Source organism: Rhinolophus hipposideros (genome assembly GCF_964194185.1).
Source record: "Rhinolophus hipposideros genome assembly, chromosome: 9".
In the NCBI taxonomy this organism is placed as follows: domain Eukaryota; kingdom Metazoa; phylum Chordata; class Mammalia; order Chiroptera; family Rhinolophidae; genus Rhinolophus; species Rhinolophus hipposideros.
The window spans coordinates 13672379-13698478 of record NC_138055.1 but is presented as its reverse complement, the minus strand read 5'-3'; the positions used below and the strand labels follow the sequence as shown (position 1 = coordinate 13698478).

General features: G+C 42.0%; 1 protein-coding gene across 10 annotated transcripts in view; it reads left to right on the top strand.

The window, feature by feature from the left end:
- The window catches only part of RIC8B (RIC8 guanine nucleotide exchange factor B), a 96853-nt gene extending 75367 nt beyond the window's left edge, over window positions 1-21486 (top strand). For 2 of the 10 annotated variants that reach the window (XM_081058531.1, XM_081058534.1), the window contains 3 exons: window positions 5701-5820; window positions 9159-9242; window positions 20102-21486. In XM_081058531.1, coding sequence (XP_080914657.1) covers window positions 5701-5820; window positions 9159-9198 — 160 coding nt within the window. In that variant the 3' untranslated portion in view covers window positions 9199-9242; window positions 20102-21486. Of the gene's footprint in view, window positions 1-5700; window positions 5821-9158; window positions 9344-13401; window positions 13541-14192; window positions 14370-14850; window positions 14905-20101 lie in introns of those variants that run through there. The other 8 variants (XM_081058528.1, XM_081058530.1, XM_081058533.1 and 5 more) reach the window with 6 other exon arrangements.
- The last annotated feature ends 4614 nt before the right edge of the window (window positions 21487-26100 follow it).

The window sequence follows — 26100 nt, the reverse complement described above, 5'->3', positions numbered from 1 at the left end:
GCGTTCTTATTTTGGGGGGTAAAATATACATTACATAAAACTTACCATTTAAGAACCACATGTAGGTGAAATCATATATGGTATTTATCCTTTTGTGACTGGCTCATTTCACTTAGAATACTGTCTTTAAGATTCATCCATATTGTATCATGTGTCCAAATTTCCTTCCTGTTCAAGGCTGAGTAGTAGTCCATTGTGTGCATATATCTCGTTGTGTTTTTCCATCCTTCTGTCAGTAGACACTTGGGTTGCTTCCACCTTTGGCTGTTGGGAATCACACTGCTGTGAGCGTGGGTGTGCACGTACCTGTTCCAGTCCCTGCCTTCACTTCTTTTGCTTCTATTCCCAGGAGTGGCATTGCTGGGTCATATGGTAGTTCTGTTAAATGTTTTGAGGACTCGCCATACCATTTTACAATCCTGCCAGCAGTGCACAAGGGTTCCAGTTTCCCCACATCCTCACCAATACTTGTTTTCTGTGGTTTTTCAAAACATACTCACCATCCTAACAGGTGTGAAATCAGAGTTTGTGTTTTAACTCATACGACACTCTTCCCTAAAGCCAAAGGGAGAGATGAATTTGCCCTTCAGAATAGTTTCCCTGTTCTTAGAGTATCTGTTACCTTTCTTTGATATAACCAAAAGAGAAAAATAAGAGAAAGAAAACACATTTGTTTAAAGGATAGCAATCCTATAAACCATACAAGTTCTATTCAGTTCATTCTAATTCACATAAATCTGCCAGGTAGTTCTGGCTCTCCCCTCGTCATACACGCAGAAACCAGTCAGCACTGCTACCACTCCCGTCCAAGCTAACATATGTTTCCTCTCTCTCCAGTGTTTTAATAGCCTCCTAACTAGTCTTGTCGCTTCTGCCTGTGTCCCTTTCCACTCTGTTCTCATCATAGCAGCAAGCGTGATCCTTATAAAATGTCAGCTAGATACCAACCCTCAGAACTCTACAGTGGACTGGCCTCTTCACTGTCCGTCATACTCCAGACACACTCCTGTCTGAGGCCTTGGCATTCCCTCCACCTCAGCTGCCTGTTCTCCGGAGAGCTTTGTGTCTTCCTCCCTCCCCTCCTTCGTCTTCACTCAGCCGTCCTCTTCTCAGTGAAGCCCATTCTGTCCCCTTATGAATAGCTGCAGCACTCCTGCCTTCACCCCCCACCTCGCACTTGCCAACATTGCCCTTTTTTATTCATAGCACTTCTAACATACCACACATTTACTCACGAAGTCTGTTTTTCCCACTAGAAGGTAAGCTCACGAGAGAAGAGGTTTCTTCTTTTTTTTAGTCTATTTTTGTTCATTGAGATGTCCCCAGAATAGAGCCTGGCGCACAGTAAGCACTCGGTCAAAGTTTGTTGAATAAATTCCTTGAGTCAGGCAGCCCCCTCGCATCATTGAGATGCCAGGTGATCAAGGTTCCTGCCCTCATCGAGCTCCACTTCTCGTTGTGGAGGGAATAGAATTCAAGAAAATCAGGATGTGGTAAATTTCCACTCTGGTCTTTTTAGTGTCAGAGGGTGGGGGGCAAATTATTCTGAAGTTTTTCCTAGAAAGGCATTTCCAGCTTCACGTGCATAGGTCTCCTTTCCCACTTCACCTGCCCCCATGCCTTTTCCTAAAAGCCCTGATCGCCTTTCTAGAGGTTGCACAGTGCCAGCCTGTCGGCTAGATTTAGCCCACAGGAGGTTCTGCTTGACTTGTCCCGTGTTGCATTGGTTATTTGCGGGTTTTGTTTTTATTTGTTTCACGTAATGCTTCTTACAGTACTTGCCAACATTTAGAATTCCGATATTCCAGGTAAATTTTGGGTTGTTAGCTCCTTTGGAAAAGTGGAAGTTCTGATAACTTTCTCATATGGCAACCAAATGGTGGAATTGCGTGGCTGTGGTGATTTTCACACCAGGCACGCGTGCCTTCGGTTTTCCTGTGTATGCCTTTTGTTCATCTTGCCTGCCTAGCCCTGTAGGGACTGGACTTTATAGCCCCCTCTTTAACCAACGCTTTGAGTAAAATGTAATCTATACTTTCTAGAGATTGAAGGTAACTGTCATTTAACTCAGGGAACTTTTTTTGGTTTTGGCACATTTATTGTTGTGTAATTTATAAATTGAACAGTTAATAATCTTTGCTTGCCTACACAGCATTTCTTTTTATAATTTTTTAAATTAAATTTATCGGGGTGCCAATGGTTAGTAAAATTTCATAGGTTTGAAATGTACCATTCTATACACTACATCGTCTGTATATCACATCAGGGGACTTTTTATGGCTCTTTTTTGTTAAGTGACCTAGTGCTGTCGATGTTGGCCAAATGTAACAACAATTTGAAGAAAGAGCCAAAGTTTTAAAATATATTAAATCTTTTATTCATAAGTTCATTTGTTCATACCTTTTTAGAATGTCTTAATCGTTTCATCTGCAGGCCCATAGCTGCTGTCAGTTCTTATAATGGCCTCATATAATACACAGTTCTCATTGAGACACCACAGATGATAGTTTAGATACTTCTTATCACCTAAGAAGTCATACATCTCCCTGGAAGACATACATGATCACAGGAAAACAGTGCTTGGGAGAGGAAAGGGGCAGAAACAAAGTGGGAAAATCATGAGAAATATAAAATTACCCGATTAGTGTACTTATAGCATCTTAAGACTCAGTGTCGTGGAACAAAATAAAACTAACCCCAGAATTTCATAGTGTTAAGATCCTGAAACCTGGAAGGTTAAGTCTCAGACTATACTGTTTGAGGTTATAAAGGTGGCAAGTATTTGTTCAAGTGAAAATAACCTATTTTATGAAAACTCACATCATTGTTGTGGTGACCATTTGTTTTCTCTTCTTCTCCGGGTAGGGAAAGTACATGCGACTGATTTGAAGTGTGAGCAAGATAGGAGACAGAGCCCGAGCTGCCTCCTGCCCCCAGCACACTGGCATTTTCCCATAAGACACTGGCATAATTCAGGGCCCCAGCTTGGGTTTCCTGTGGTTATTGTTTACATTCTCTTGAGTAATGGGGGGAGAAAGATTTTTTTTTAAGGAAAAAAATGAAACCTGAATCCCTGGAGTGACTTTGGGGGGTTGGAATGTTTTACTCCATGGGGAAAGCATGGTGAGTTCTTACTCTGTAAGAATGAACTTCTGGCCACTGCTTGAGCAAAGGATTTTGTGACTTGAGTGGCGAACTTCACAGCAAGCCGTTAAATCATTTTAGCAGCAGAGAACTTGAGGTCAGCTTATGGAAAACGGACATCCCTTTCACTAGACTCTTGAAAGAACCAAGAAGAGAATCAAAGGTGCCCTGATCAGGACTTCACGTCCTGACCTTTGTACGCTGTGGTATCCACAGTGACACAGTTTTCCCAGGCGTCCTCCTGACATTTTCCCCGAGGTACCTGGTGGCTTGTGCTCATGTCATCATGTTACAAAACAGTCTGTGGATCTGATTGTTTAAAATCACCCGCCATAGAACTTGAGAGAAGCCATCACTCGAGGCAAAATGAGCATGAGCCACACAATTAATACATCCACCTTCCCTTATACTTCCTTCCAAGACCTGATTTCCCTTGTCAGCTTGGGACGTGCTATGTGCCTGCAATAAGAACCTTTACTTATTTATTTATAAGACAGTTGTTTTTCTAATTTAGCAGGTAGCAGAAGAGACACCAGTGAAAACATGTCCCATTGTTACTTGCCTAAGCAAGTAATCAGTGGGTGGTGGAAGTACATTTTCAGTGTGGCGTCTGGGTACCTCAAAAACTGTAGTTCTCGGAAGCCTTGTCTGGGTCCTCATTTGTTCTTGATTTTGGGGAAGTCACTGTGATGACCCCATTCAGCATTTTTGTTAATGGCCACTAACGAGGGGGCGGGGGCCTTTTTCTCTGTTTTTATAAGCACCTGAAAAAAGATGGAGAGAAAATAGTAGCACACAATGAGTGTCTGAATTAGGCACTCTAGCCCAGTGGTTCTTAACTCATCATGTATGAGAATCACCTGGAAAACTTAAAAAAAAAATAAATGTAGTTGGTATCAGGTGAGGCCCACACCTTTTCTTTAAAAGTCTCCGTAGTGAGTCTAATGCACAGCCAAGGCTAAGAATCACTGGGTTTCAGATGGTTTCCTCTGAGCTCCAGAGTTCCGGCAAGTACCCTCGGGGCTGCCTTACGGGGAAGCAAGTGAGTACAGACACACAGAAGGGGCTCTGGCCATCCCTGTGCCCTCCTCTGCCTGAGAAGCTTTCCTGTTTGTTGTACATATCGGCTTGCTGTGTAGATTTCATCTGTTAAATAAGAAGGGATGGAGGGATGGTTACCACTGCTTTGGAAGAAAAACTGTGTAACTATGGCTCTAGACATAAGCCTATGCAAGAATGGCAATACAGATGTTTTAGATACGGTTTCTGAGGATGGTGAGCACTGAGTCCTTTCACAAGAATCTGGGTGTCATGTAGCCTCTCAGGAATGTAGCCAAAGAAAAGGAAATCTTTTAGTAATAGATAATAGTATCTAGTGGCCTTGACCTTACTCCAAATGAGAAATGCCCTGGTCAGTAAAGAAAGTTAACTTGCCCAAGTAAAAGTCTAAAGCGAGCTCATTGCGAGCGAGCCGCCAGAAGACCTAATTGATCACAGTGAGCGCAGAATGTTTTACGCCCATTTAGACAAGCACTGTTCTCTAGTTTACCGCAGGCCTCACACTCCACGTTGTTTATACTTGACCAATTCAAGGCCTGGCCCCGGCAGCGTCTGTGTTTGTAGACCTTAGAAAGCAGTTTATTAGCAATTTGCTGTTTGCAGGGATATTTCACTGGATCATCGAAAACAAACCATCTGTACTTGGCTGGTACAAAAATGCTATAATTGCTTGTCTGCTTCTCCAGAAACGTGTTTAACTTATATTTAGCAGCCACTGAAAGAATTATTACCTTTAATTTCACTTGCTAAAAAAAAAAAAAAAATAGTGTGGCTTTTATCTAAGAGGATATAGCTTGTTTGGGATTAGAACTTTGTACAAAGTTTATGGAACGTATTCATTTTAAGTATTTTATTAACTCTATTTCCTGAAAGCCAGATGGTATACCTGTCTCTTGGTAGGCAAGATTTCATTTCTTTTTTATCTAGGTCAGATCAACTCTAATTAAAATTGTTCTTCTGCTTTACCTTTTATTATTTAAACACTCATTGCCTTCTGTGGTCTCACTAATGGACTAATTTCCTGAGATTATGAATTGGCATGCTTTCATTTTCAGATTCCAGCCTCTCTGTCATCATTTTTCCAATTTTTTTTTGACATATTTGTTTTATGCTGTATCACAAAGTGGGCTTCTCCCTCTCGGAAAGTATTTGTCCCTGATAATGAATAAGCTGTGCGTCCAAGGATATTTATCCTAACGGCACCAATCAAATTTCCTATTTTTAAAAAGCAGCCACGCCTTTTTTTTTTTTAAGTTGGCAAGTTAGTTTTACTTTTTAAAAAATAATAGTTAATCCATTTCCCAAAGCAAATTAATAGGGAAGTAAATTTAAAGAACAAAATTCCTACAGCAGGTCTATTGCATAAAATTGCTATTATTGCCAGTTTTTTTTTGGCTATTATACTCTTTCTTATTTATAACATACAACTTGGACCAGAAAAGTATAGAAAGAGCATAATTTAAAAACATACAGCATAACTTTTTTTTCTTTTTGTAGCATTAATCTTATCACTGGTCATTTAGAGGAACCAATGCCAAACCCTATAGATGAAATGACAGAAGAACAAAAAGAATATGAAGCCATGAAACTTGTCAACATGCTTGATAAACTTTCCAGGTATTGTATTCCCATCCATTTTTTGCTTGGTTTCTAAAAATGTTCTATTCCTTTGTCTCTCTCACTGAGAGTTACCATAGAACAGCAACTCTGGAAATCCATGTTGATTGGAACAGGGTGGCCCACGCAGCAGTGGCTCAGGCCTCTTGGCTACCATGGTTTTTCTACATGTGCCGCTTCTGGATGTGCACCCTTACACATTTACATTCTGAGTTAGGATTGTAACTACTAGATCACTGTGATATTTAACCAACTAACCTCCCTGTCTTCAAAAAGATGCTCTCAGTTAGGTTCAGTGATTTTGCTGCTGCTTGTATTTTTTGTTTTAGTCTGTTTTGGTTTTGGTTTTCCAAATCATGATGCTTTTTTTTTTCTCTTGATGTGCAAGTTTGCAATTCTGTCTTTTTGGGTTGCTGCTGAAACCCAGAATTCTAAAATGTCATGCACCCAACAAGAACAAGTAGAGGAATAGCTCAAATGAAGGCTTTTCTGAAAGCAGACACTTGTATTAATTAGGGGATCTAAAAGCAATCTCCCCTTACCTTCTTGCTTAACACCTCCTTCCTCTCCAAAAACAGTCAGTTTTACAAGTAATTAAATCAAGTATATACTAATCAGCAACTAGTCATTTTGGAGGAGTTATTAGAAAATATTAATTCCTTTCACACTTGCCTGATTTGCTCTATTTTCCAGTCATACATTGAGTCACTGTCTCCTTTAAGCCATCTTGAGTGAGTGCTTCTGTGTGTTGGTGGCAGCTGCCACTTAAAGGTGAATTTCTTCTGTTCATCTCCTTTTTCACAACTATGTAAAGGCTGGTATCCCTCAGTCAAGAGAAGTAGCAACTGGAATGGGAAAGCCAACCATTTAACAGAAAGGTGTAACAAAGAAACGAGCAAAGGTTCAGAGTACAGCAGGAGGCTCAGAGTGGAAATGTTTAAAAAGAAGAGGCTGACATGGGGAGTGTGACAAGTATGGCTGGGTATTTTAGACACTCTGCAGAGTCTGAGCTTCTTTCAGATGGTGCCGGTAATGTGGTAGAAGTTACTTAGAAGTAAGAAGCTTCCTCGTCTACAAAGCTAGTAGGCTAGAACTTTGGGAATTCCAGCTACCATGTTTCTCCGAAAACAAGGACTAATTGGAAAATAAGCCCTAGGAGTATTTCTCAGGATGACATCCTGTGAACATAGCCCTAACGCATCTTTTGGAGCAAACCTTAATATAAGACCTGGTCTTATTTTCGGGGAAACACAGTAGTCTTTTTAAATGTTCATCCTGTCCCAAGAAGGTTAGCATATACAGCTCACTATTGACTATGCTCACAATCTTCCAAAGACATTATCTGTTTGCATAGGACATCTCCATACTTCTGCACAGAACAGGTAGGTTCCTTTCCTGAAGGAATTGACAAAGTGAAGATACTCATATGGCAAACCTATAGAAGAACAAGTTTGGAATGAATACATAAAAATAGGATTTGTGCTTGGCTGTTTTCCAAAGGACCTGATACAGCTAATCAGACACAGTGTAGAAATACAACAGTTAGGATGTGAACCCACAGAGTCTCTCTGGTTGGAGGAGGAAGTGTTTACAAGAACCCAAGTGGAGCATATTAGTGTGTGTTAGGACAGCAAACCAGTTAATTGCATAAATTTCATTTTCATAAATTATCAATAATAAGAGTTCTTAAAAGATAACACAGATGTTATTCATCTGGCCTATATACTCTGGATATGTAAATTCCCAGCTAGAGAAGTGGGAGATGAGGGAAGGAACTGCCTAAGACAATGCACTACAGTCGAAGTACTTGATTTACTGAAAGAGACAAGACCATTTCATAAGGCATCCCTATACCAGGGGCAGAAAACAGTGCTAGGTCATTCTTGTAATGTCAGGGAAATCCACATAGTCTAGAAGCTGCCAACAAATGAATACACAAACATCAAGCCTGAAATACCCAAGCTTCCACTTGATTTAAATTGTGCCTCAAAGAAGATATGTACTTGTCTAGAAACACCCAGCAGATAACGTGCCCAACTCAATCTGAAGGTGACGCTGGTTTTTGTAATTACAAAGCAGAGCAAATACGTCTTTGTGTTGGCTTTGATGGTTTCTGATTTTGCCATTAAAATTGAAGCTAAAGGCAACTTTGAGAACAGTCCAGAATCACAGACTTTTTGCATGACGTGTGGTGGGTTTTTTACATTGTTTGCCTGTATGTGCTTTCTAACATTTACTCTCACTAATAACAGAGACAAAACTGTATGTTCCAAAGCAGGAACGCAAAGAATGAAGCCATTCTTTATGCACCTTACCTGTTTGTCTTAAGTTTCTTCTCTTTTCACTGTTGTTGGTTTTTGGGTTCTGTTTTGTTTTTGTTTCTGAGGTAAACAAGATGCCATAAAGCCAAAGTAGACTCAATGCAGCCAAAGTAGTCTTAATTCAGAGAACATTTATTAAGCAGCTCCTCTATGTAAGGTACTGCGCTAGGAGGATGAGGGAGAGCCAGAGGTGAACGGGGCCTTCTCCACCTTCAGAAAACTCACATTCTCGTGAAGGGAATGGCTGTAATCTATTCTAGAATACAAGGTAGAAGAAAATAATGACAAGATAAGGTCTGTGTTGAACTGTAAGCACCCAGGAAAAGGAGCAGTTCATTCTGTGTGGATGAATCGGGGGTTGGGGGCTGTGTCACAGGGAAGGTAGCATTTGTATTGACCCTTGAAATATAAGGTATTTAATAGACAAACGGAGAACTGACCATTCAGGTGGAGACTTACTCTTACTAGTAAGGTAAATCTTTGGTATTCACATACTACATCTTTCTTCCAAAGAGCTCAAGTTGTTTTTTCATAATTTGATTAATATGTTAAATCAGATTTATCACTGGGGGAAGCAAGGCCCACACTAATGTCTGGTGGTAATCCATTGCCTTAACAGTTTACAAAACACTTCACATACGTTTTCTCTCTAGCTTCATAAGAAAGCGAGACTAGGAACTTCACTTTCCAGAACTCAAGCCTTTCGCTCTGTCCACTGTGCTATGTCTGTCTGTTAGCATCAGTGTTTGCCAGAATACTCCCCAGCCATCCTCTTCAGCTTTGTGCTGCTGGTTAGTGCCCTCGGCTGTCCCCCTAAGGATGTTCTGTACCCCACCAAGTCTTTATTGCGCTAAGAGTGTACTGTAGCTTTGTCTGGTTAGCTTCCCTTCTCAAAAATGAAATCATTTCCTCATGTTCCTCATGGGCCTGAAGTGAAAGGCATGTGAGTCAAGGATAGGGCTGGAGGTGACGTGGCCAACGAATGGACACTAGAGCCTTCCTCTTTTCCATCCGTAGGAGAGCAGATGTGAAGGACCTGCACCAGGATGGTGGTTAGCAACAGTGGCCCGTGCCAAAGCACTTCCCAAAGTGATGACTAAGGTTGGTCATGCCAAGGACTGTTCTGAGCCTGGTGTAGGGTAGACATGATATTCACTACCAAAACTGGGACACCACCAATGCAGAAATTAAAAGTACATTTCCATGTTTGCCTTCGTGCTGGACATAGCCACTGCCTCGAGGAGCTCGCCAGGTTAGCAGCTCCTCCTCAGCTAGATTTCCGAGGACCCTGGAGAGATCAGTGCTTAGTGCTCAGACGTTTTCTTCCCATTGAATGCCCCACCTGACTTAGTATTCCAAGTGGTTTGTTGATTTAGTTTTAAGTAGAAGGATTGTATTTGTCACAGATGTCGATAAGGGGATTGGCAGTGGACCTGGAGGACTTCAGAGTTTGAGAGTAATCTGAGCCCTCTAAATCCCATCATGTCAGCCAGCACAGTGCCCTGTGCCCTGTGGTTTCCCTGCTGTGTGATGACATCATGAGCACAGCTGATCCCCAAATCTGACGGTCGGTTTTCTGCTCTATAAAATAGCCTATATGGTTTAAGACTGTAAAGTATACTTTTGGCAGTTCCATTTCTTGGGCAGATGTCATAAAGTTCAGGGCTGGAAAGGAATTTCAGAAAGGTACTTTGGTCCATTTCTGGCTGATTTAAATATCAGGGTACAGAATCCCTTTAATATGGGAAGATGACTATAATAGTTACCAAATATAAGCATTAAGGCCTGGGGGGTGAGATTATAGAAAGGGGGATGAAATGTGCCTGCCTCTCCACCTCCTCTGTCCTTCTCGGAATTGGAAAAACATAAGCCCCTGCAATTGAGATTAGAATGGGATTGTGTGTGGTTCAACAAGTCCAGGGCAGCTAATACAATTGCATTCACCTCAGCCACAGCACACAACTGTATGTAACGCTACCGCCCCCTCCAGAAAAGGGGAGAGAAGATTGATCGGCCTAAGTTTAAACTCACCAAGGGATATAATATTGCAGGTTTGTTTTGACTTTTCTAATCCCCTTTATTTCCTTAATTGGAACGAGGACTGGATCATCTTAGACCCCACCCTTACCCCATCACTATTTAGGCACACTGCCTTTTTGCTTATATATTTTACTATTAGAATCCTAAAGTTTACATTTATGTAAGTAGTAATTATTTTCCCATTTTATCCTTTTCTTACCTATCCTTTAACCAGAAATTTTATTTATTTATTGTCAGCCATTGTGCAGTGTTTGGGATAAGGCTTTCTTAGTAAATGCAGGGACCAAATCTAGGAATAGTTCCTTTTAATCCAAAGATTCTTTTTAAATTTAATGAAAGGTGGGACAGGTGATTTGTGGCTGAAAAGTAATCAAAATGTAATTGTTTCCTTACAAATAAGTTACTTTACTCTGCTTACAAAGATAACTGATTCCACCCACCTTTCAGATGAGTTAGTCAAGGAAATGCTTCTCAGGTACATTTCAGAAATGTGGTCCGATTTTTTAAAGCACTGTGAGAGCTATTGTAGGTACAAAAGTGTAAGACCTGAATTATTTACATCAGAAAGTCCTTTAGATCGCCACTGCCCAACACGGTAACCACCAGCCATGTCTGACTGTTGAGCACTTGAACTGTGGTTAGTCTGAATCCGAATGTCCTGCAGGTGTCAAGTACTCAGACTTTAATCAAAGACTGTACTTCAAGAGAATGTAAAATATCTCGATTGCTTAATACAGATTTTATGATATTTATTATGTATATTTTAATAAATATTTTTTATATATTGGGTCGAACAAGATATCTAAAAAGTAATTTACTTATCTTTTCTTACTTTTTCAATGTGTCTACTATAACATTTAAGATTACATATATGGCCTATATTTGTAGCTTACAATTATATTTCTATCAGTGCTGTTCGCATCAGTAAATTGATACACCTTTAAAGTGGCAGGGGAGGATGTATTTGAGAAACTTCCTATTGTACGATATCTTTGGCTATAGAGCGCCCTTCCTCTGGCTAGCTAACACTTCCGTAGGATGTCATGCTACCTTGGTAGTGCCTATTGGTAGTCGTGGTCCTTGAACTCTGTAGGAATGACTACTCTGAGCTCTTGGTGTAAGCACTAGCTGAAAGGGCTTCTATTAGTGCAACATCAGATAAGAATAATCTCCACTGGCCATTTGCTCTTAGCTGCCCTGCTCCTTTAACTTTTAAGTCTTTCTACTTGGGAAGAGCATGTAAGAACTTCTATTTCTACTGCTTAACTTAGTAACAGTGTCAGTTGGCATGCTCTTATTAATATTTGTTTTGCTAATTTGAACACTAGGATAGAAAAGTTCCATAGAGAAATTACCAAGAAATAATAAAGAACACCCTCACTTCAGTATAAAACTGAATTTTATGCTTCTAGCACTGTCCCTAAACACTTTCTCTATATTTTAACCGTGCTGTTTAATGTGAGGTAGGTAGCACATTTTTAGAAGCTTTGCATGTGATCTTCTAACAGAAGTGAGAACAATAATAAAAGACTAATATTTATATGGTGCTTTAAAGTTTAAAAAGTGCTCCCATATGTATTATCTCCATTGAGTATTAAAACAGCCCTGTGAATTAAATAGGAAAAGAGGTATTTTACTGAGGAGTAAATGGGACCAATGAGTAAGTGACCTGAGATCAGGCATCTGACTAACGACATAGCCAGGAGTCAGTTCTCAATCTTCAGACTCCAGATCATATATTGTTTTGAAAATTACCGACAGCTCACAAAAACTTGTCAGTTTGATTATTTTTAATAAGACATTCTATATTTTAAACAAAGGCATAGCACAAAGACAGATAGTAAGCATATTTACCTGAGAAGAGAATTAAGATTTGGGGGACATGTATTTCTGCTCTTTCATTCCATAGCTGAGCTCTTCTCAAACATCAGGTCAGGTACTAAAATGCTGATATCAAAAAAAAAAAAAAAAAGAAAAGAAAAGAAAAAGCTTTATATAAAGGAAACCAGTAAAAATTGCTATGATTTTATATTAATATAAGGTATTTTAACTATTTTGAAAAGAAAATGATTATAGGTATTCCAGCAAATTCTTATAGTTAGTGTGATCATATCAAGGAACCAACTTTCAACTGTTTCTTGAGACTGTTTAAGCAACTCCCAATTGCCTGTACAAAATGGAAGGACATGGTGTGGATAGTAGGTCATATGCACTTGTATTGGGAATATTTTTATGATTTTTGTTTTTTATGCTACATGCTTTACCTTCCCATTTGTACGCAATCCCGAAGCACAATGATGAGGGCTGAGGGAAGGACCTCAGAATCATTTTTGAAAGATGCAGCCTGAGGACCTAGAATTTGCTATAGAAAAGCCACCAGGTACTTCCTCCTGGGTTAGTGGCATAGTGAAAAATTAGTATAACCAGTCAGTCCTAGGAACCCATTAGATGAAAGAGATAATGAAAGAGGAAGAATCGAGGTCCAAAGGACACTTTCACAGGGCATAACTGAACATATTAACAAGGGCCAAAGATTAAAATATTACTTATGTGAGAAAAAGGGTTAAAAAGACTTATAAGAATATCACAAATTACTGGGAAATCTGTTGTACTTCAGTGGAGTATGAACTATTCCAGTGATGCTGAAATCCTGAAGTAAGATGCACTCTCAGACTTGGAATTAGAGCAAAGATGACAGAGCTTCTTTCTCGGACCATCCCAGCCTCCATTCTAGCAGGCACTTTTGGAAAAGCTCTGTGTTAATTAAAAGGCTTTATTTATATACCAGGTTTTCACCCTATCTTTCAAATGGGAAAATAAATTAAATATGAAATGGCTAATTTAAAATGTCAGGGTTCTTTTGCCAAGCCAACCTTACATTAAGAGCAGGAATCCCTGTGCCAAAGAAACGGTTCCCAATTATCCCATCCTGGGTTTTGTTATACATTGTGCAGAAGTCAACAAAACAAGTATGTCACAGAACCTGCCTAAATAACAGCCACCCTCATTAAAAACAGAGAATTAATCAGGAGTGACTAAAGGAAGCAATGCCTCATAGGTCCCCCCCCTTTCTTCCTTTCTAATCATAGAACAAAATATGTTACATAAAAGGATCGGAACTATTATGCAGTACTCAATTAGAGGGAGGTGAATAGGTCTCTAACATGCTGTTTTATCAAAAGAGCAGACCGGTGTTTGCATGACTGTTGTTTCATTACAGACCCTGTCATTAATTCCATGTGTCAATACTGCCCTGTAGTACACAGAGCAGACAAGAAAGAAGAGCCCTTGAAAACAAGGGAATGATTTTTGAGTCGTTATCAAGCTAAGTGGCAAGCGAGAAGCTGAAACTCGTATAGGTAAATTCGAAGGGACTCTTGGGAGATCTGCAAGTGGGAAACAAGAATGCGTTTTTACCAACTGCTTAATTATGTCCTGGTTTTCAACAAGTACACTTGAATTGAATGCTTTGTTTGTATTGCACAAAAACATGTGCTGTGGGCAAGAGTATTCTCTTGCTTCCAGGTCAAGTAAGGTGTTTTATACACATACACATCTGGCCTATTCTGGAATGTGCGATTGGGTATGTTAGTATCTGAGCCCCAATATTGCACTGTCATTTTGGGGGGAAAGAGCTACATAGGAACCAGAAGCCCTAAAAAGTGGAACCTTTTCTAAGGTTCTGAGAAGTTGTATAAGCCCAGGGATCCCAGAGGACCATACTTACAGGGAAATGGTGGCTCAGGAAAATGTTAAAATATACCTGGGGGGAATAAAAAAACAGACCAGAACATTTTAAATACGGTATAAATCCCATAATCTCCCACCCCTAAATCTTTAAGAAAGTATTTTTTCGTTTCCATTAGCAGTCCTGAGGGTTAGGCTGGGGCAAAATAGGGTTTCCTTTCTTGGACGTGCTTTATCTGTGTCCTCATGCCTGGCCAAGCCCTTATAGATTATGGTTCCTTATCGTTTAGTAAGATCAAATTTCTAAATGATGTTTCGTTCCAGTTGAACATTCTTGGAGGCTTATCTCTTCCCTGGCCAGATGCCTGATCAGATGAGAAGCCCGCCATGATACTGTCAGAGTGCCTAGAATGGGCTCTTTATCCAGTAGACATCACTGTACTTTTTGATGATAACGAGGGCAGTCTTAACTTGTGTTAAGGCCTGTGTGTAGCATTGAAGGTAAGTATGAAGGAGTTGTTGCTATATGAATATCTTAATCCTGATGCACATTTCAATATACAATATCGTTGTTTAACCATGATGTATATGTATCTGACACCTAGCCATCCTTTTTAGAGAGGACCTTCATAATGTAGGACCAGTAACTTCATGACATTGCCTTGATGGCCGTGATTGAATTTAGATCCTTCCTTATAACCCTTGCCATTGCTTTGAATTACTCTTGTTATCATTCTAATCATCTGCTGATAGTTTGGGAGAAAGGGTTTCTGGTCTTGGTGGATGTCAGTGATAATTAGGTAGAAAGCTGTGCTTCACTCTTAGGCTTAGAATATTAAAAACCAAAGCTTAACAGTATTGACTTTTAGTGTCTTAAAACCTAGAAGCTTTTAAAATAGATCAAAATTACATAGTAACCTAATATTTAGACTCTTAGGACAGAGTCTTGGGGATCATCTTGTCCAACCCCTTCATTTTATAGATGGGGAGACTGAAGCCCTGAGAAGGAAATGACTTGCCCAAGGACACTCAGCAGGTTAGTGGAAGATGTGAGACTAGAGTCTAGACCTGCCGATGCCCCATATATGAGAAGCTGAATCTATGCCAATTAGTGGTTGGGAGGGGGCCTGGCTGTGTCCGAGAGGCCTGACTTCTGCTGGACTGTCGGGATGTCTGATGACATTGACTCATCAGGGAAATAATTACAATTGAAGTAACACAAGAATGATTCCTGACAAATGGTTCTCTACCATTATCCATTTATGCCACGATCCATGTAGCATAGTCTTTCAATAAACATTTATTGAGCACCTACTGTGTGCCCCATCCTATACTACGTACACAGTTCACAGCCAGATAAGACATGGACTCTGCCCTCAAGTTGCTTACAGTCTAGCAGAAAACGAGAAATCCCTGGAAAGCATTATGCAGCATTTCCTGTCAAATGCCAGGACCTTCCCTGACTCTGGAACTTGATGATGAAAGTGAATCTTCTACCCAAAAGTGCAGCTTCTCTCTTGGTCGTGGGTCACTTGTTAGGGGTCCCCTAAACACCAGCCTTTCCTTTCTGTGCAAGTGCAAGATAGTATCAACTTCAACTAAGTTCAGCTCATACACTCTGACGGAGGGTCTGCCATCTGCAAGGCACTGCCCTAAACACGTGGGGATGTGAAAATTGCATAATTAAAGCATGGAACATTTTTAATATGTCAGAGCAATATTGTCATGAGATTCTTAATAAAAAAATATTCTTAAATGTAGGGCCCCTGCAATGGAAGACAAAAATACCTCTGTGCTATAATCCAGACTCGTCAGCCTAGGATTTCAAAGTCTCCATTCAAATTCTCTTTTGTACCCTGTATTTGTTTTGAGCTTTCTTTTGCCTTTACCTCAGCCCAACCAGCCTGCTTGCCAATCCCTGCACACACTTAACTCTTGCTTCTGTGCCTTTGCTTGACTAATTCTTCTGCTGAGATGCCTTTCTGCCCATGAAGCCATGTCCATCACTGCCATTTCAGTCTGGCCCCGAGTCCATCTCTTGCAAGGAGCCTGTGATCAGCGTGCCCATCTCCCCGTGTCCCTGCCACATGTGCATAGCCCATACGACTGGTGGCATAACGCTTCTGTGGTCTTCATGAAAGCTGCCCATTCTCTGTCCACACCTTGCTGATCTTAGATACAACAGCACTTAACGAATGACACGGTCTGTATGGCCAGGTCATTTATCAGACCTTTTAGGAATGAGTCTCTAGAGCAGAGATTTCATTTGGGTATTTGTGAGCTGTTCATTGTGTGATAAGAAAGGAAGGTCAAACATGTTAGGATAGGGGTTTGAAAAGTAACCCTCGGGTCTATAAGAAAAAACAGTCACACGTCTGTAAGTGAACCTCTCTCCCTTGCTCCCAAACAGGCAAGATACCTCCTTTGAACAAAGTTCAGTTGCGATAAGGGTATATGGGTGACCTGTCAAGCTAGGGAAAGCAGGGCTCTGCCTGTTAATCACTTCAAGCTTGTTGATCTGCTGTTCTGTAATTCTTTTACTATTGTTAAATGTGTGTGTGTTTTACCTTCTGAACTGACTAAAAGCTTCTTGAGGACAGGGACCATGTCTTTTATTTCCTTCTGCTTATTCTTCCCCCACGTAATTCCCAAAGAGTGCCCTAATAGCCTTGGGGAAACTTTCTGTAAACACGTAAAGGAGAGGAAATGCAACTTGTGGGTTCCACCTGCATTCCAGCCATTGCATTTTCTATGCATAAAGACCTTTTGCTCTCATGACAACTCAGTGAGCTGGGTATTCCTATCCCAATACAGATAAGGGAGAAGTTCAGAGTTCAAGGTCTTACTGCTAGTGACCGAGGGCTGTCTGAGTCTAAAACCTATGTGTATGTGCCTTTCGTTATACCCCGATAATAACTAATATTTACAGACCACAGAACTCTTCCATCTACATTATTACTATTACTACTACCACTACTAGTACTATTACTGCTACTACTTACATCATCATCAGTGGGAAGTAGGGAGAGCTAGTATTATCCTTATCCCCATTTCACAGATGGGGAAACTGAGACTCAGAAACTTGCCCAAGATCACACAGCTGGTAAGTAGAAGAGTCAGGACTTCAGACAGACTTCCTGGCTCCAGATCTTTTTTGTCCCACTACATCACATTTGCACGAATGCATGCGTATGTGGCCGGTTATCACTGACACCTCTCCTCCAGAAATATCAGCAAGTCCTGGCGTCACGTGGAGCCAAGTGGAAAAGAAAAGAATTCATGCCCTCAGAGGCGCTTTCATGCTAGTGAAGGAGTGCTACAAAGAACCCAAAGTATAAATGGGAAGACTACTTCATAGGTGGGAATTAAAATATGGGGCCCTTTAATGTTCTTCATTATTTTCATTGTAAAATGGGATTAGGGAGTAGGCATGAAACCCATGGACTTGATTTGAACATAAAGCGCCTGGGTTTGAATGGGAAAGCTGGCTGCTTTGTGCAGTTGCTCGCTGGCCCCGCACCATCCAGTTATCAGTGACATGCAGTGCGTTAGTGGTGTCAGGGCAATGGTTTACCCACCCAGCAATTCGTCATTGTCTTGGAAGAATTTCTCTAGTCCCATCTGCTAACCCTGCTCCTACCTGCCCCAACCCTTTTCCCACCCTACCTTACGGACCCTCACGTCCACCAGCCTCTTCAGACCTTTGAACTTGCTTATCCCTTTATGTTTCATTGCCAGCAGATTGGCCCCTTTTCCTCTTGTATCAGTTAGTAGTACGTAGTGTCCACTGTCACAGAGTCGGTCAGCACCATCAGTTAGAATGAGAAACTATAAGAGTGCAGATACCTGTAGGGAATATCCATGCTAGAAAGGAGTTTTAATGGTAGCAGATCATTTCTAGTGCCCCACTGAGCATCTCTACCTGGTCGTCATGCGAGGACCTCAGGCTCTTCACTTCCTTGGGGTGTCAGCATTTCCCCCCCAAGTCTGCTCCGTCCACTGTGTTCTTGCTGCAGTGGATGGTCACCAGCCACGGACACTCTTACTCCCCTTCACCCGCCAGCCCCCTGCCCTTCCACCGGACCACAGATCGTCATCCAGCTCTCTCTCCTCTCGCGCTGTCACGGTGACATCCTAACGACTCGTCTCTGCCACCTGCGTCCCCCATTCCCGTGCGCCTGCCACACTGCTGCCAGAGATTGTTCCCTATAAAACAAGCCTGAATGGGCAATTTGACGGGCAAAGCCCAAGCTCCGTCCTTTGGCATTTAGGCCCTTGCAGCCTTATCCCGTCCCTGCTTCACGGACCTTGCCCACTCTCCATACATTGGGCCTTCCCCAGCTTTAGGAGAACGCGGAGACAGACAGAAACGGACGCAGTCCACAAAGGTCTGCAGTCACACGAGGAGATGGGCCAGACAGGGCCCTTTGCCGGGTCTCCTTTGCCTGCTTTGCCTGGTGTAGGCCTCATGGGACGTGCCGTCCCCACCCGCCCAGGCAGTTTGGTGTGTGCTTCTGTCAGGACTGACGAGTTCTGCGTGATTCTCTTACAGCACTGTACCCCATTCTGTTCTAAGTTACTTTTCATACATGTATTTCACCCGCTCAAGGGCAGCAGCTGTGCCCAGTCTCCTTTTCTCCCCAGTATATGACATAGTTCCTGGCACGTAGTTATTGAACAGACTGCACAGCTGAACTCAGGGTGTGCTCCGCCAGTGCGGTTAGAGCAGTGAATTCGGACGCTGCAGAGCACTGCACTGGGATTCGGGAGTGGTTCTATGTCCCACGTCCAACTTTGCCACTAAATCTGTGACCTTGGGTAAGTCACTCAGTCTCCTTTATTAAAGGAGGGGGTTGGACTAAATGATCTCTAAGGCCCCTTCACCTTTCAACTCGATGATTCTGACCCCATTTCTTGGATCAGGAAACATGTTTCCTACTTTCTAATATTCAGGAGCCTCAACTTAGCCAGTCAGCCACCCACATTATTGAGACTTTTCACACTCTCAGAAATTGTCTTCTGGTGCTAACCAGAGCTGCTTAATCAGGCTCCTGTTGGCTTATCCTTGACCACCACTGTTCTGACACCGCCCCGGGATGTTCCATTGCGCCCGTAACACCCTCATGCTGCTCTGCGGCTGGTCCTTCCCAGGAGGGAGCCCTGCTTTGTGTCGGCCTAAGGGGACAAGAGCAAGGAGGCAGGAGAGCAGGGTTTCTTATTTCCCTTCACTCCAAATCCCACCAACTGCTGCCATACGGGTTCTCGGTTTTAGACATGTTTTCAGGGGGTGATGCCTGTTTCCATGAGAAATAAGTTTGGCAGCACGTGCCAACTCAACGCTGCTCTGAAAGTAACGCTGCAGACCTTTTGGGGCTAGGAGGACTAGAGTTAGCAACTCAACAGGTACATTGGCCATAATCTCCATGTAATAAATGAGAGCCTGTGAAAAGATTAAATAAATCTTTCCTAATGCTTTTTGATTGGCTTAATCAATAATTAATCATCTTTAGATGAGGCCGTAACTCGTGGAGTAGATATAATTGGATTAGCTGGAAAGAGGCAGTTGGGGAGCTTTGAAGAGATTAAAATGGCCGTCAATGCTATAATTAAACTGCCACAAACAAAAGCAACTGGGTGTTAAAAAAAGAAGAACAAAGGAAAGGAGAGAAAGAGGGAGAGAAAAAAAGAGAACGAAAGAAAAGGGAGGGAGAAAGTTGGGGAAGGCCAACTGATTTAAAATGAATCAATAAGTACTTATGTATCACTAGAGACTGAAGAGGCAAATCAAATAAATCTGACAGATTTATTCCATTGAATGAAATCCACATGTATCAAATCAGCCATTTAACTGTGCCTGGCCCACTGGGACAGATGAATTTTGGTAGCTTCCACTTAAAACAAAACGAATCCACAAAAGGAAAAAAAAAAAAGTTAATTATTAAAAACAGAAGAGACCTGCTCCTGGTCCTGAGCCCATTTAGACCTTGACTTTTCATACTTTTAATTGGCTTAGTAGGTTTGGCCTGTGTGAATGAAGTCTTTTATCTCCCTCTTTTTCTTTCCATGCCCCTTTCATCTTTCCTGTTACAAACACACAGAGAGAGCTTGAGGAAAATACTTTGGTTTTTAAAGACTTTTCTTTTTAAAAGGATGTGGATTGGGGTTGGGGGGGAGGGGTGTCTGTGTAATGCTGGTGAATACTTTTTTTTTCTCTCTTTTATCTCTTTTTCCAGAGAGGAGTTGCTTAAACCAATGGGACTAAAACCTGATGGGACAATAACGCCTTTGGAGGATGCACTCAACCAGTATTCTGTCATCGAAGAGACCAGCTCCGACACAGACTGAAAGCGTCACCTGCTCAACTCTCAGTATTGCTTTTATCAGCATCTTTTCTCTGTAGCTCCAAGGGAATCTTTTCTCTAAAACATTTATGCCCTTGCTTTGGCTAGAAACACATTAACTGGTTTACTCATTGAGAAATCCAGCGTATTTAAGAGGTGATCCTGTGTTTTTGCGATATTGAGGCATTCATGCAGAGCTGCAGTTAGACGGAGTTGCAGGGGCTAGAAGCAGAAAACAGATAATTCCATGTCATCAGGCTGCAACTGAAGGACTTCATTCTATAAAGCAGCCTCGGTTGAACCTGGCAGATCTGTTTGCCAAGATTCTTAGCAGAAGATTTAGCCGTGTCCTTCCTCTCACTTGTGAGAGCTGCCCCTTCTGGATCTCTCCAGCGGACGGAGGCACGTGATGAGCAGAATGAGCTGCTAACTAAGGGCTGAGACAAGTGACTTGTTAGATCAGGACTGACTAAGTGGACGCCAAGCAGCTGCTCCATAACCTAGCCCCACTCTTCATTTCAATTTTGTATAAATACATAGAAATGCACACACGAACACACACACACAGCCCCAGACTTGCAAACTGATTACACCCTAAAAGTTTGTATGTCACAGAGTTCTCTAGAACTTCAGAATACATTTCTCCCTATAGAGAGTTAGAAATGATGGTTTAGTTCCGAGGCAGCTACAAATGCCTATTTATTCTCCCACGTACCTGAACACTAGTACCATGGAACTGAACCCCCAGCTGTATCATTGCATGGGGAGCATGCATTCTGAGGTCTCAGGGGGCCAGGAACACGTCCCCCAACCCAGCAGAGGGGACGGGGACTCCTGAGTACTGGGAGTTCTGTGGGCTCTGCTGGGGGTGGGAGGTCAGCAGCACCCTTTTGTACATATAGGTCATTCATACGTCACACGTTTTAAATTGGGGACTGTGTGTGCTGGTGTGTGTGCATTCTACCTTTCTACCAGGTGATCAGTTTAATGGTAACCTTATTTATTTAAAAAAAAAAAAGAAACACAAATAGTTACTGTTAAACTGATTAAGGCTGTTTATTTTTACTTTTAAAATTGGTCATATGAAGAAGTAGAAAATGAATCATGCAATAGACAGTGGGCCTAGTTAAATCAGTGGCTAAAGTTGAAAAGGGGTTGGTTTCCTTTTATGTATGTATGTATGTACGTATGTATACATACATATATACACATAGATAATGTGCTTAACCACTGCCTTTTAAAACTTTAAATTAAATAAAATATTGGGGTTGATTCAATTTAGCCATCTGTGTGTGTTTCTTTATAGATACATGGGATAAACTACAATTTCACAGATCATGCTTTCTTAAAGTGCTTTACCATCCATATCTCACTTATAATAGTCTTTATAAGGTAGGTAAAGTCCATGGAGTGTTAGTAAAATGTCATTTATGCAGAAGTCACTTCTCTGGCAAAACAGCAAATCAGGAATTGAGTTTTAAAAGGCTTTTGAGCCCCAAAATAAATATCACAAAGTTTCTGGCAGTTTACTTATAGGAGAGAGCCTCAAGAATCTCACTTTTTGCCTCTTTACTAAAATTTGCATACGTTTCTAACATGTTTAGTTATCTGGCTTTCTAGCCCACAGAAAAATAACAAAGGCGGAATCTGTTAGATGGAAGGCAGGCATACTGAAAGCAGCAAAAGGCCAACTGAAAACTGGATAGGAAGGCAGGGACAGTGAAAAACTGGACGCATCGCAAATCTAGGACAGTGTTTCCCAAAGGACATGCTAGTTGACCCACAAAGTATCTGTCCAACAGTATGGCCCATGGACTAATTCTTCTAAGAATGACCCTGAGTTGGTTTTTAAACAAAATAATAAATCCAGGCTACTCTGTAAAGCTCGGAAGAATACATTTTTGGGTTGTCATCTGAAATACTTGGGAATTGAAGTTCTGAAGGACTCATTTTTTAACAACAGTAAACAAAAGAAAACTTGGCAATTCATAATTTTAGATTAAGTGAGAAAGGCTTAAAAAAAATTAAATATTTTTGTTACGTCATTCTACAAATGCATTTTTAAAGTATTTTTATAATTTCTATAATCAAATAGCTTTGGCATGAGATTCAGCTTCCCTAAATGAAGACATGTTTAATGAAATACCATCTTATCAGCTTTATGCAGTTGGTGTTTGAACAGTCCTGTTTACATAGCTGTGATCTGCTTTCAATGAGTTCTGTTTCATTTTCAGTTTCCCTGCCCTGGGCACTAAGCTTTGTTTTTGAAGAAAGAATTTGCAGGGGGACACGTTGAGAGTGACCTCATCTTGCACATGGAAAGAGAACTAACATGTGTGGCATGCTTGCTGCGTGCTGGGCTTTTCGTCCATGTTATCGCCTGTAACCTCATCGCATCTCATATTAGAGAGCATCCCTAGAAAGCCTAAGTAAGTTACCCGATGTCACAGCAAGTAAGAGCCACCTCCAGCCAGCCTGACTCCAAGCCCCTCTCCCTCCCCTTGACCACCCTGCCCACCTGGGCCCACACTGTGCCTCCTTACGACTCTGGAATGCTGGGAGAGTGGTAATTCTCAGGCGACTTTAAGCAATAACTGTGTCAGCAGAACCCAGAATTTTGTAAGTTGGGAGGTGACCTAGGGTTGAAGTGTGAGCCAGGAAATTCGCTTGGTTAGTACTGCATTTCAAACAAGGAAGGACCCGGAGTCTGAGTCAGACCAGGGCTGCAGGCTCCCCAGACATCTGCCTGGCATGGGGAGGGGCGGTGATGAGAACATACTGGCCAACCTCCCGCCTGCCCTTTGACATGGTGCAGAGGGGCGTGCCCTAGAAACAAGGCACTTGAGCCGCTACTCTACAGTAACAATCAACAGACACTTGGGACCCGCTTATACACCCAGTGGCCCTGGGAGGCCGGCACATCAGACGCTCTTATCCCTCCTTTATAAGCGAGGACACGGGCCATCAAGGTACAAGCTCTAAACATCCCCCAACCACCACATCAGTCTTCCCACCTCCCGATACTAGGTGTCACCTGTATTGACTTCCTCCCCCCACCCCCGATTATAAAAGGAATATATGTGAATTGTGGAAAATTTGGAAAACGCAGAAAATAAAAATAATTCACCCCAAATCCCAACGTTCTGAGATAATCACTGTTAATGTCTTAGTGTATTTCTGTCCTGTTTTTTCTATGCATATATAATTTATTTTACTACAAGATCGGATCATGCTGTATTTATAGATTGTATCCTGCTTTCTTCTCTAACATAATTGTGAGCATTTTGCCATGTCAATAAATATTCTTCAAAAACGAATGGCTGTATGATAGTCCATTATATGAATTGTGGTAAACACTAATTGTTTGCCCAGTGTTCTTCCTTACTAACAGAAGACATTCTCACCTCCAGCTCCTCCCCCTAAAAAGGTGCCTGCTGTCTCTGGGCGGCAGCACGAGCCTTGTCAGCACCACAGAGAACCAGGAACGAGGACTGGACCAGGAAGAGCACACTCGCTCTGCCATCCAGCACCCGTCTCTGCCATGCAAACACCTCGGTAGCACGACTCATGACACAGATTAAGTGCCGCGGTGATTCTATAGTTTTTATCAAGGAGAGGCACTGAAAAACATCAAGGGATCCAGGTGACTGAAAAAAGTCATATATGTGAAAAAAAATAAGACAACACCACGTCAATCATGTTTGCTGCTGTGTAGTCCTGTTATTGGCAATAAGTTTCTTGGAGACAGTCTTCACTGCAATCGCAGAGGTGGAGGAGGGTACACAAGGATGGGAGACAGTGACACTTTCAGGCAAGGTGACACCTGGCAGAGCTATCGGGTATGTGGCGAGCACCATATGGGGAAAGGAACAAACGAATGGTGTTCTAGGAACCACTTGTGTGTGCGGGAGGGAGACTGAACTGCCAGGAGTGAGAAGATTCAAGGAAGGAGAGGGGCTTGTCAGGAGGACTTAGGGAGGTGACATGGCTGCTGAGCCCCTGTGCTCAGGCCTCAAGAAGCATCAGAGCAGCCTTTCCTGGGTGGCGGGGAGATGAAGCCTAAATCATGCACTGTCTATAATGAATCAGCTTCCCTGTGCTTCTAGAATGGTGTTCATTCTGTAGCATCCTTGGGGGGGGGGGGCGAGGGGGAGAGGAAATAGTCACGCCAGTCATTTTCTGCGTTCTGTGTTCCAGATGAACCCTGGCTGAGAAAGGCTGTCCTAAAGAGAAGGTCACCTTTATTCTCCAAGGCTCTACAGTCAGATTCATGTTTTCATTACAACACAGAAGATGCCGGGCCGTAGGCTCCAGCTCTGTCCAGGTATCTGAGACCTTTCCTTTTCCTGCACTGAACATAATTACAGCTGTGTATTTATTGAACAGCTACTGTGCCAGACTGTGCTAAGCACTTCACAGGCATTTTCTAATTTCATCTTCATAACAATCTTATGAAGTAGTTATAATAACATCCACTTTCCAGATGAGAAAACTAAGGCGTAAAGATGTAAGTACTATGTACAAGGCACACAGCCAGAAAGTAGCACAATTTGAACGCAAACCTGTCTGATGTCCATGTAAGTAAATACTATGCTTTGTGTTGCTTTTGCAGTCAGAGAATAATGCAATAAAGTGCATGTGGAGAAAAAAATTTCAGACGAGATTAAAATGGGAAAAACTGAATCTGGAAAATAAGGTTAACACGTTTTTCCTTCATTTCCATCTCTCTACAATACAGAGAATCCCATTCAGGAGCTAATCTTAAGAGAGGCTCCTACAAGCACTCCAATCCACGTTAATTTGGTCAGGAAACGTTTTATTAGTCGTCTGTGTACCAGGCACTGTGCATGCTGTGTAGGGGTACAGACACGATTAAAAGTCCCTGTCCCCCAAGGTGCCCAGTGTGAGAAGTCCATACCCAAAACCTGTTAGTGACAAAGCGCGACCGGGTGCCAGGAGGACTGGGGGGCCCGAATACCCAAGTTTCCTAAGTGACGTCTGAGCTGAGCCTGAGCTTGCCACGTGCAGAAGAAAGATCGTCCCCACCAGAAGAACTGGCTCCAACCAAAGCTCACGGGCAAAAAGCACTGGGAGTGTTTACAGAACACAAGCAGTGGAAAAGGACAGAAACAAAGGCGTCCCGTGTCTCATAACGGGACACACGATGCAGTGGTACTGCAAGGGGTAGACAGGCCAGATGGGGACAGTGGTAGTGGGTGTGGAAAAGGCGATGGATTCAAGAAACACTTAAACACTAGAATGAACACAGTTGGGTGCTGGAGAAAGGAAAGAAAGAGCTCATTTAAAGCCAGATGAGAAGGATCATCTAAAACACCGACTTCCCAACCTGTCAACTAAGCAACTTCGGGTTTGGGAGCAGGAGGGTGGAGCTAAGAGTTATTTCAAGGAATAACTTGTACGGTTATTCCTTGCAATAACTTGTACGGTCACCAAGTCACCTTGCAAACTTGTACGGTCACCAAGCATGATTTACACAGTGAAGAAACGATGTCTTGATTCCCCAAGTACTCCTACTTTACAAATATTGTATAACTTGTACAGTCACCAAGTCACCTTGCAAACTTGTACGGTCACCAAGCATGATTTACACAGTGAAGAAACGATGTCTTGATTCCCCAAGTACTCCTACTTTACAAATATTGTATATATGTATGTGTATATATATGATGAATAAAAGTTGATTCACAAGCATTACTTAAGTCATAGTATCCTCTTACCCATCTGTATTGACTGTAGTTTCTCAGGAGAAATATACTAATGATAAGCAGCTATCGTGTGGAAAGGACGCCCACAAAGTCCAGGCTTAAGAAAACAAAATCTCACAATTGAAAAGACTTAGAACTCTTGATAACAAGTATCAGAGACTCAAG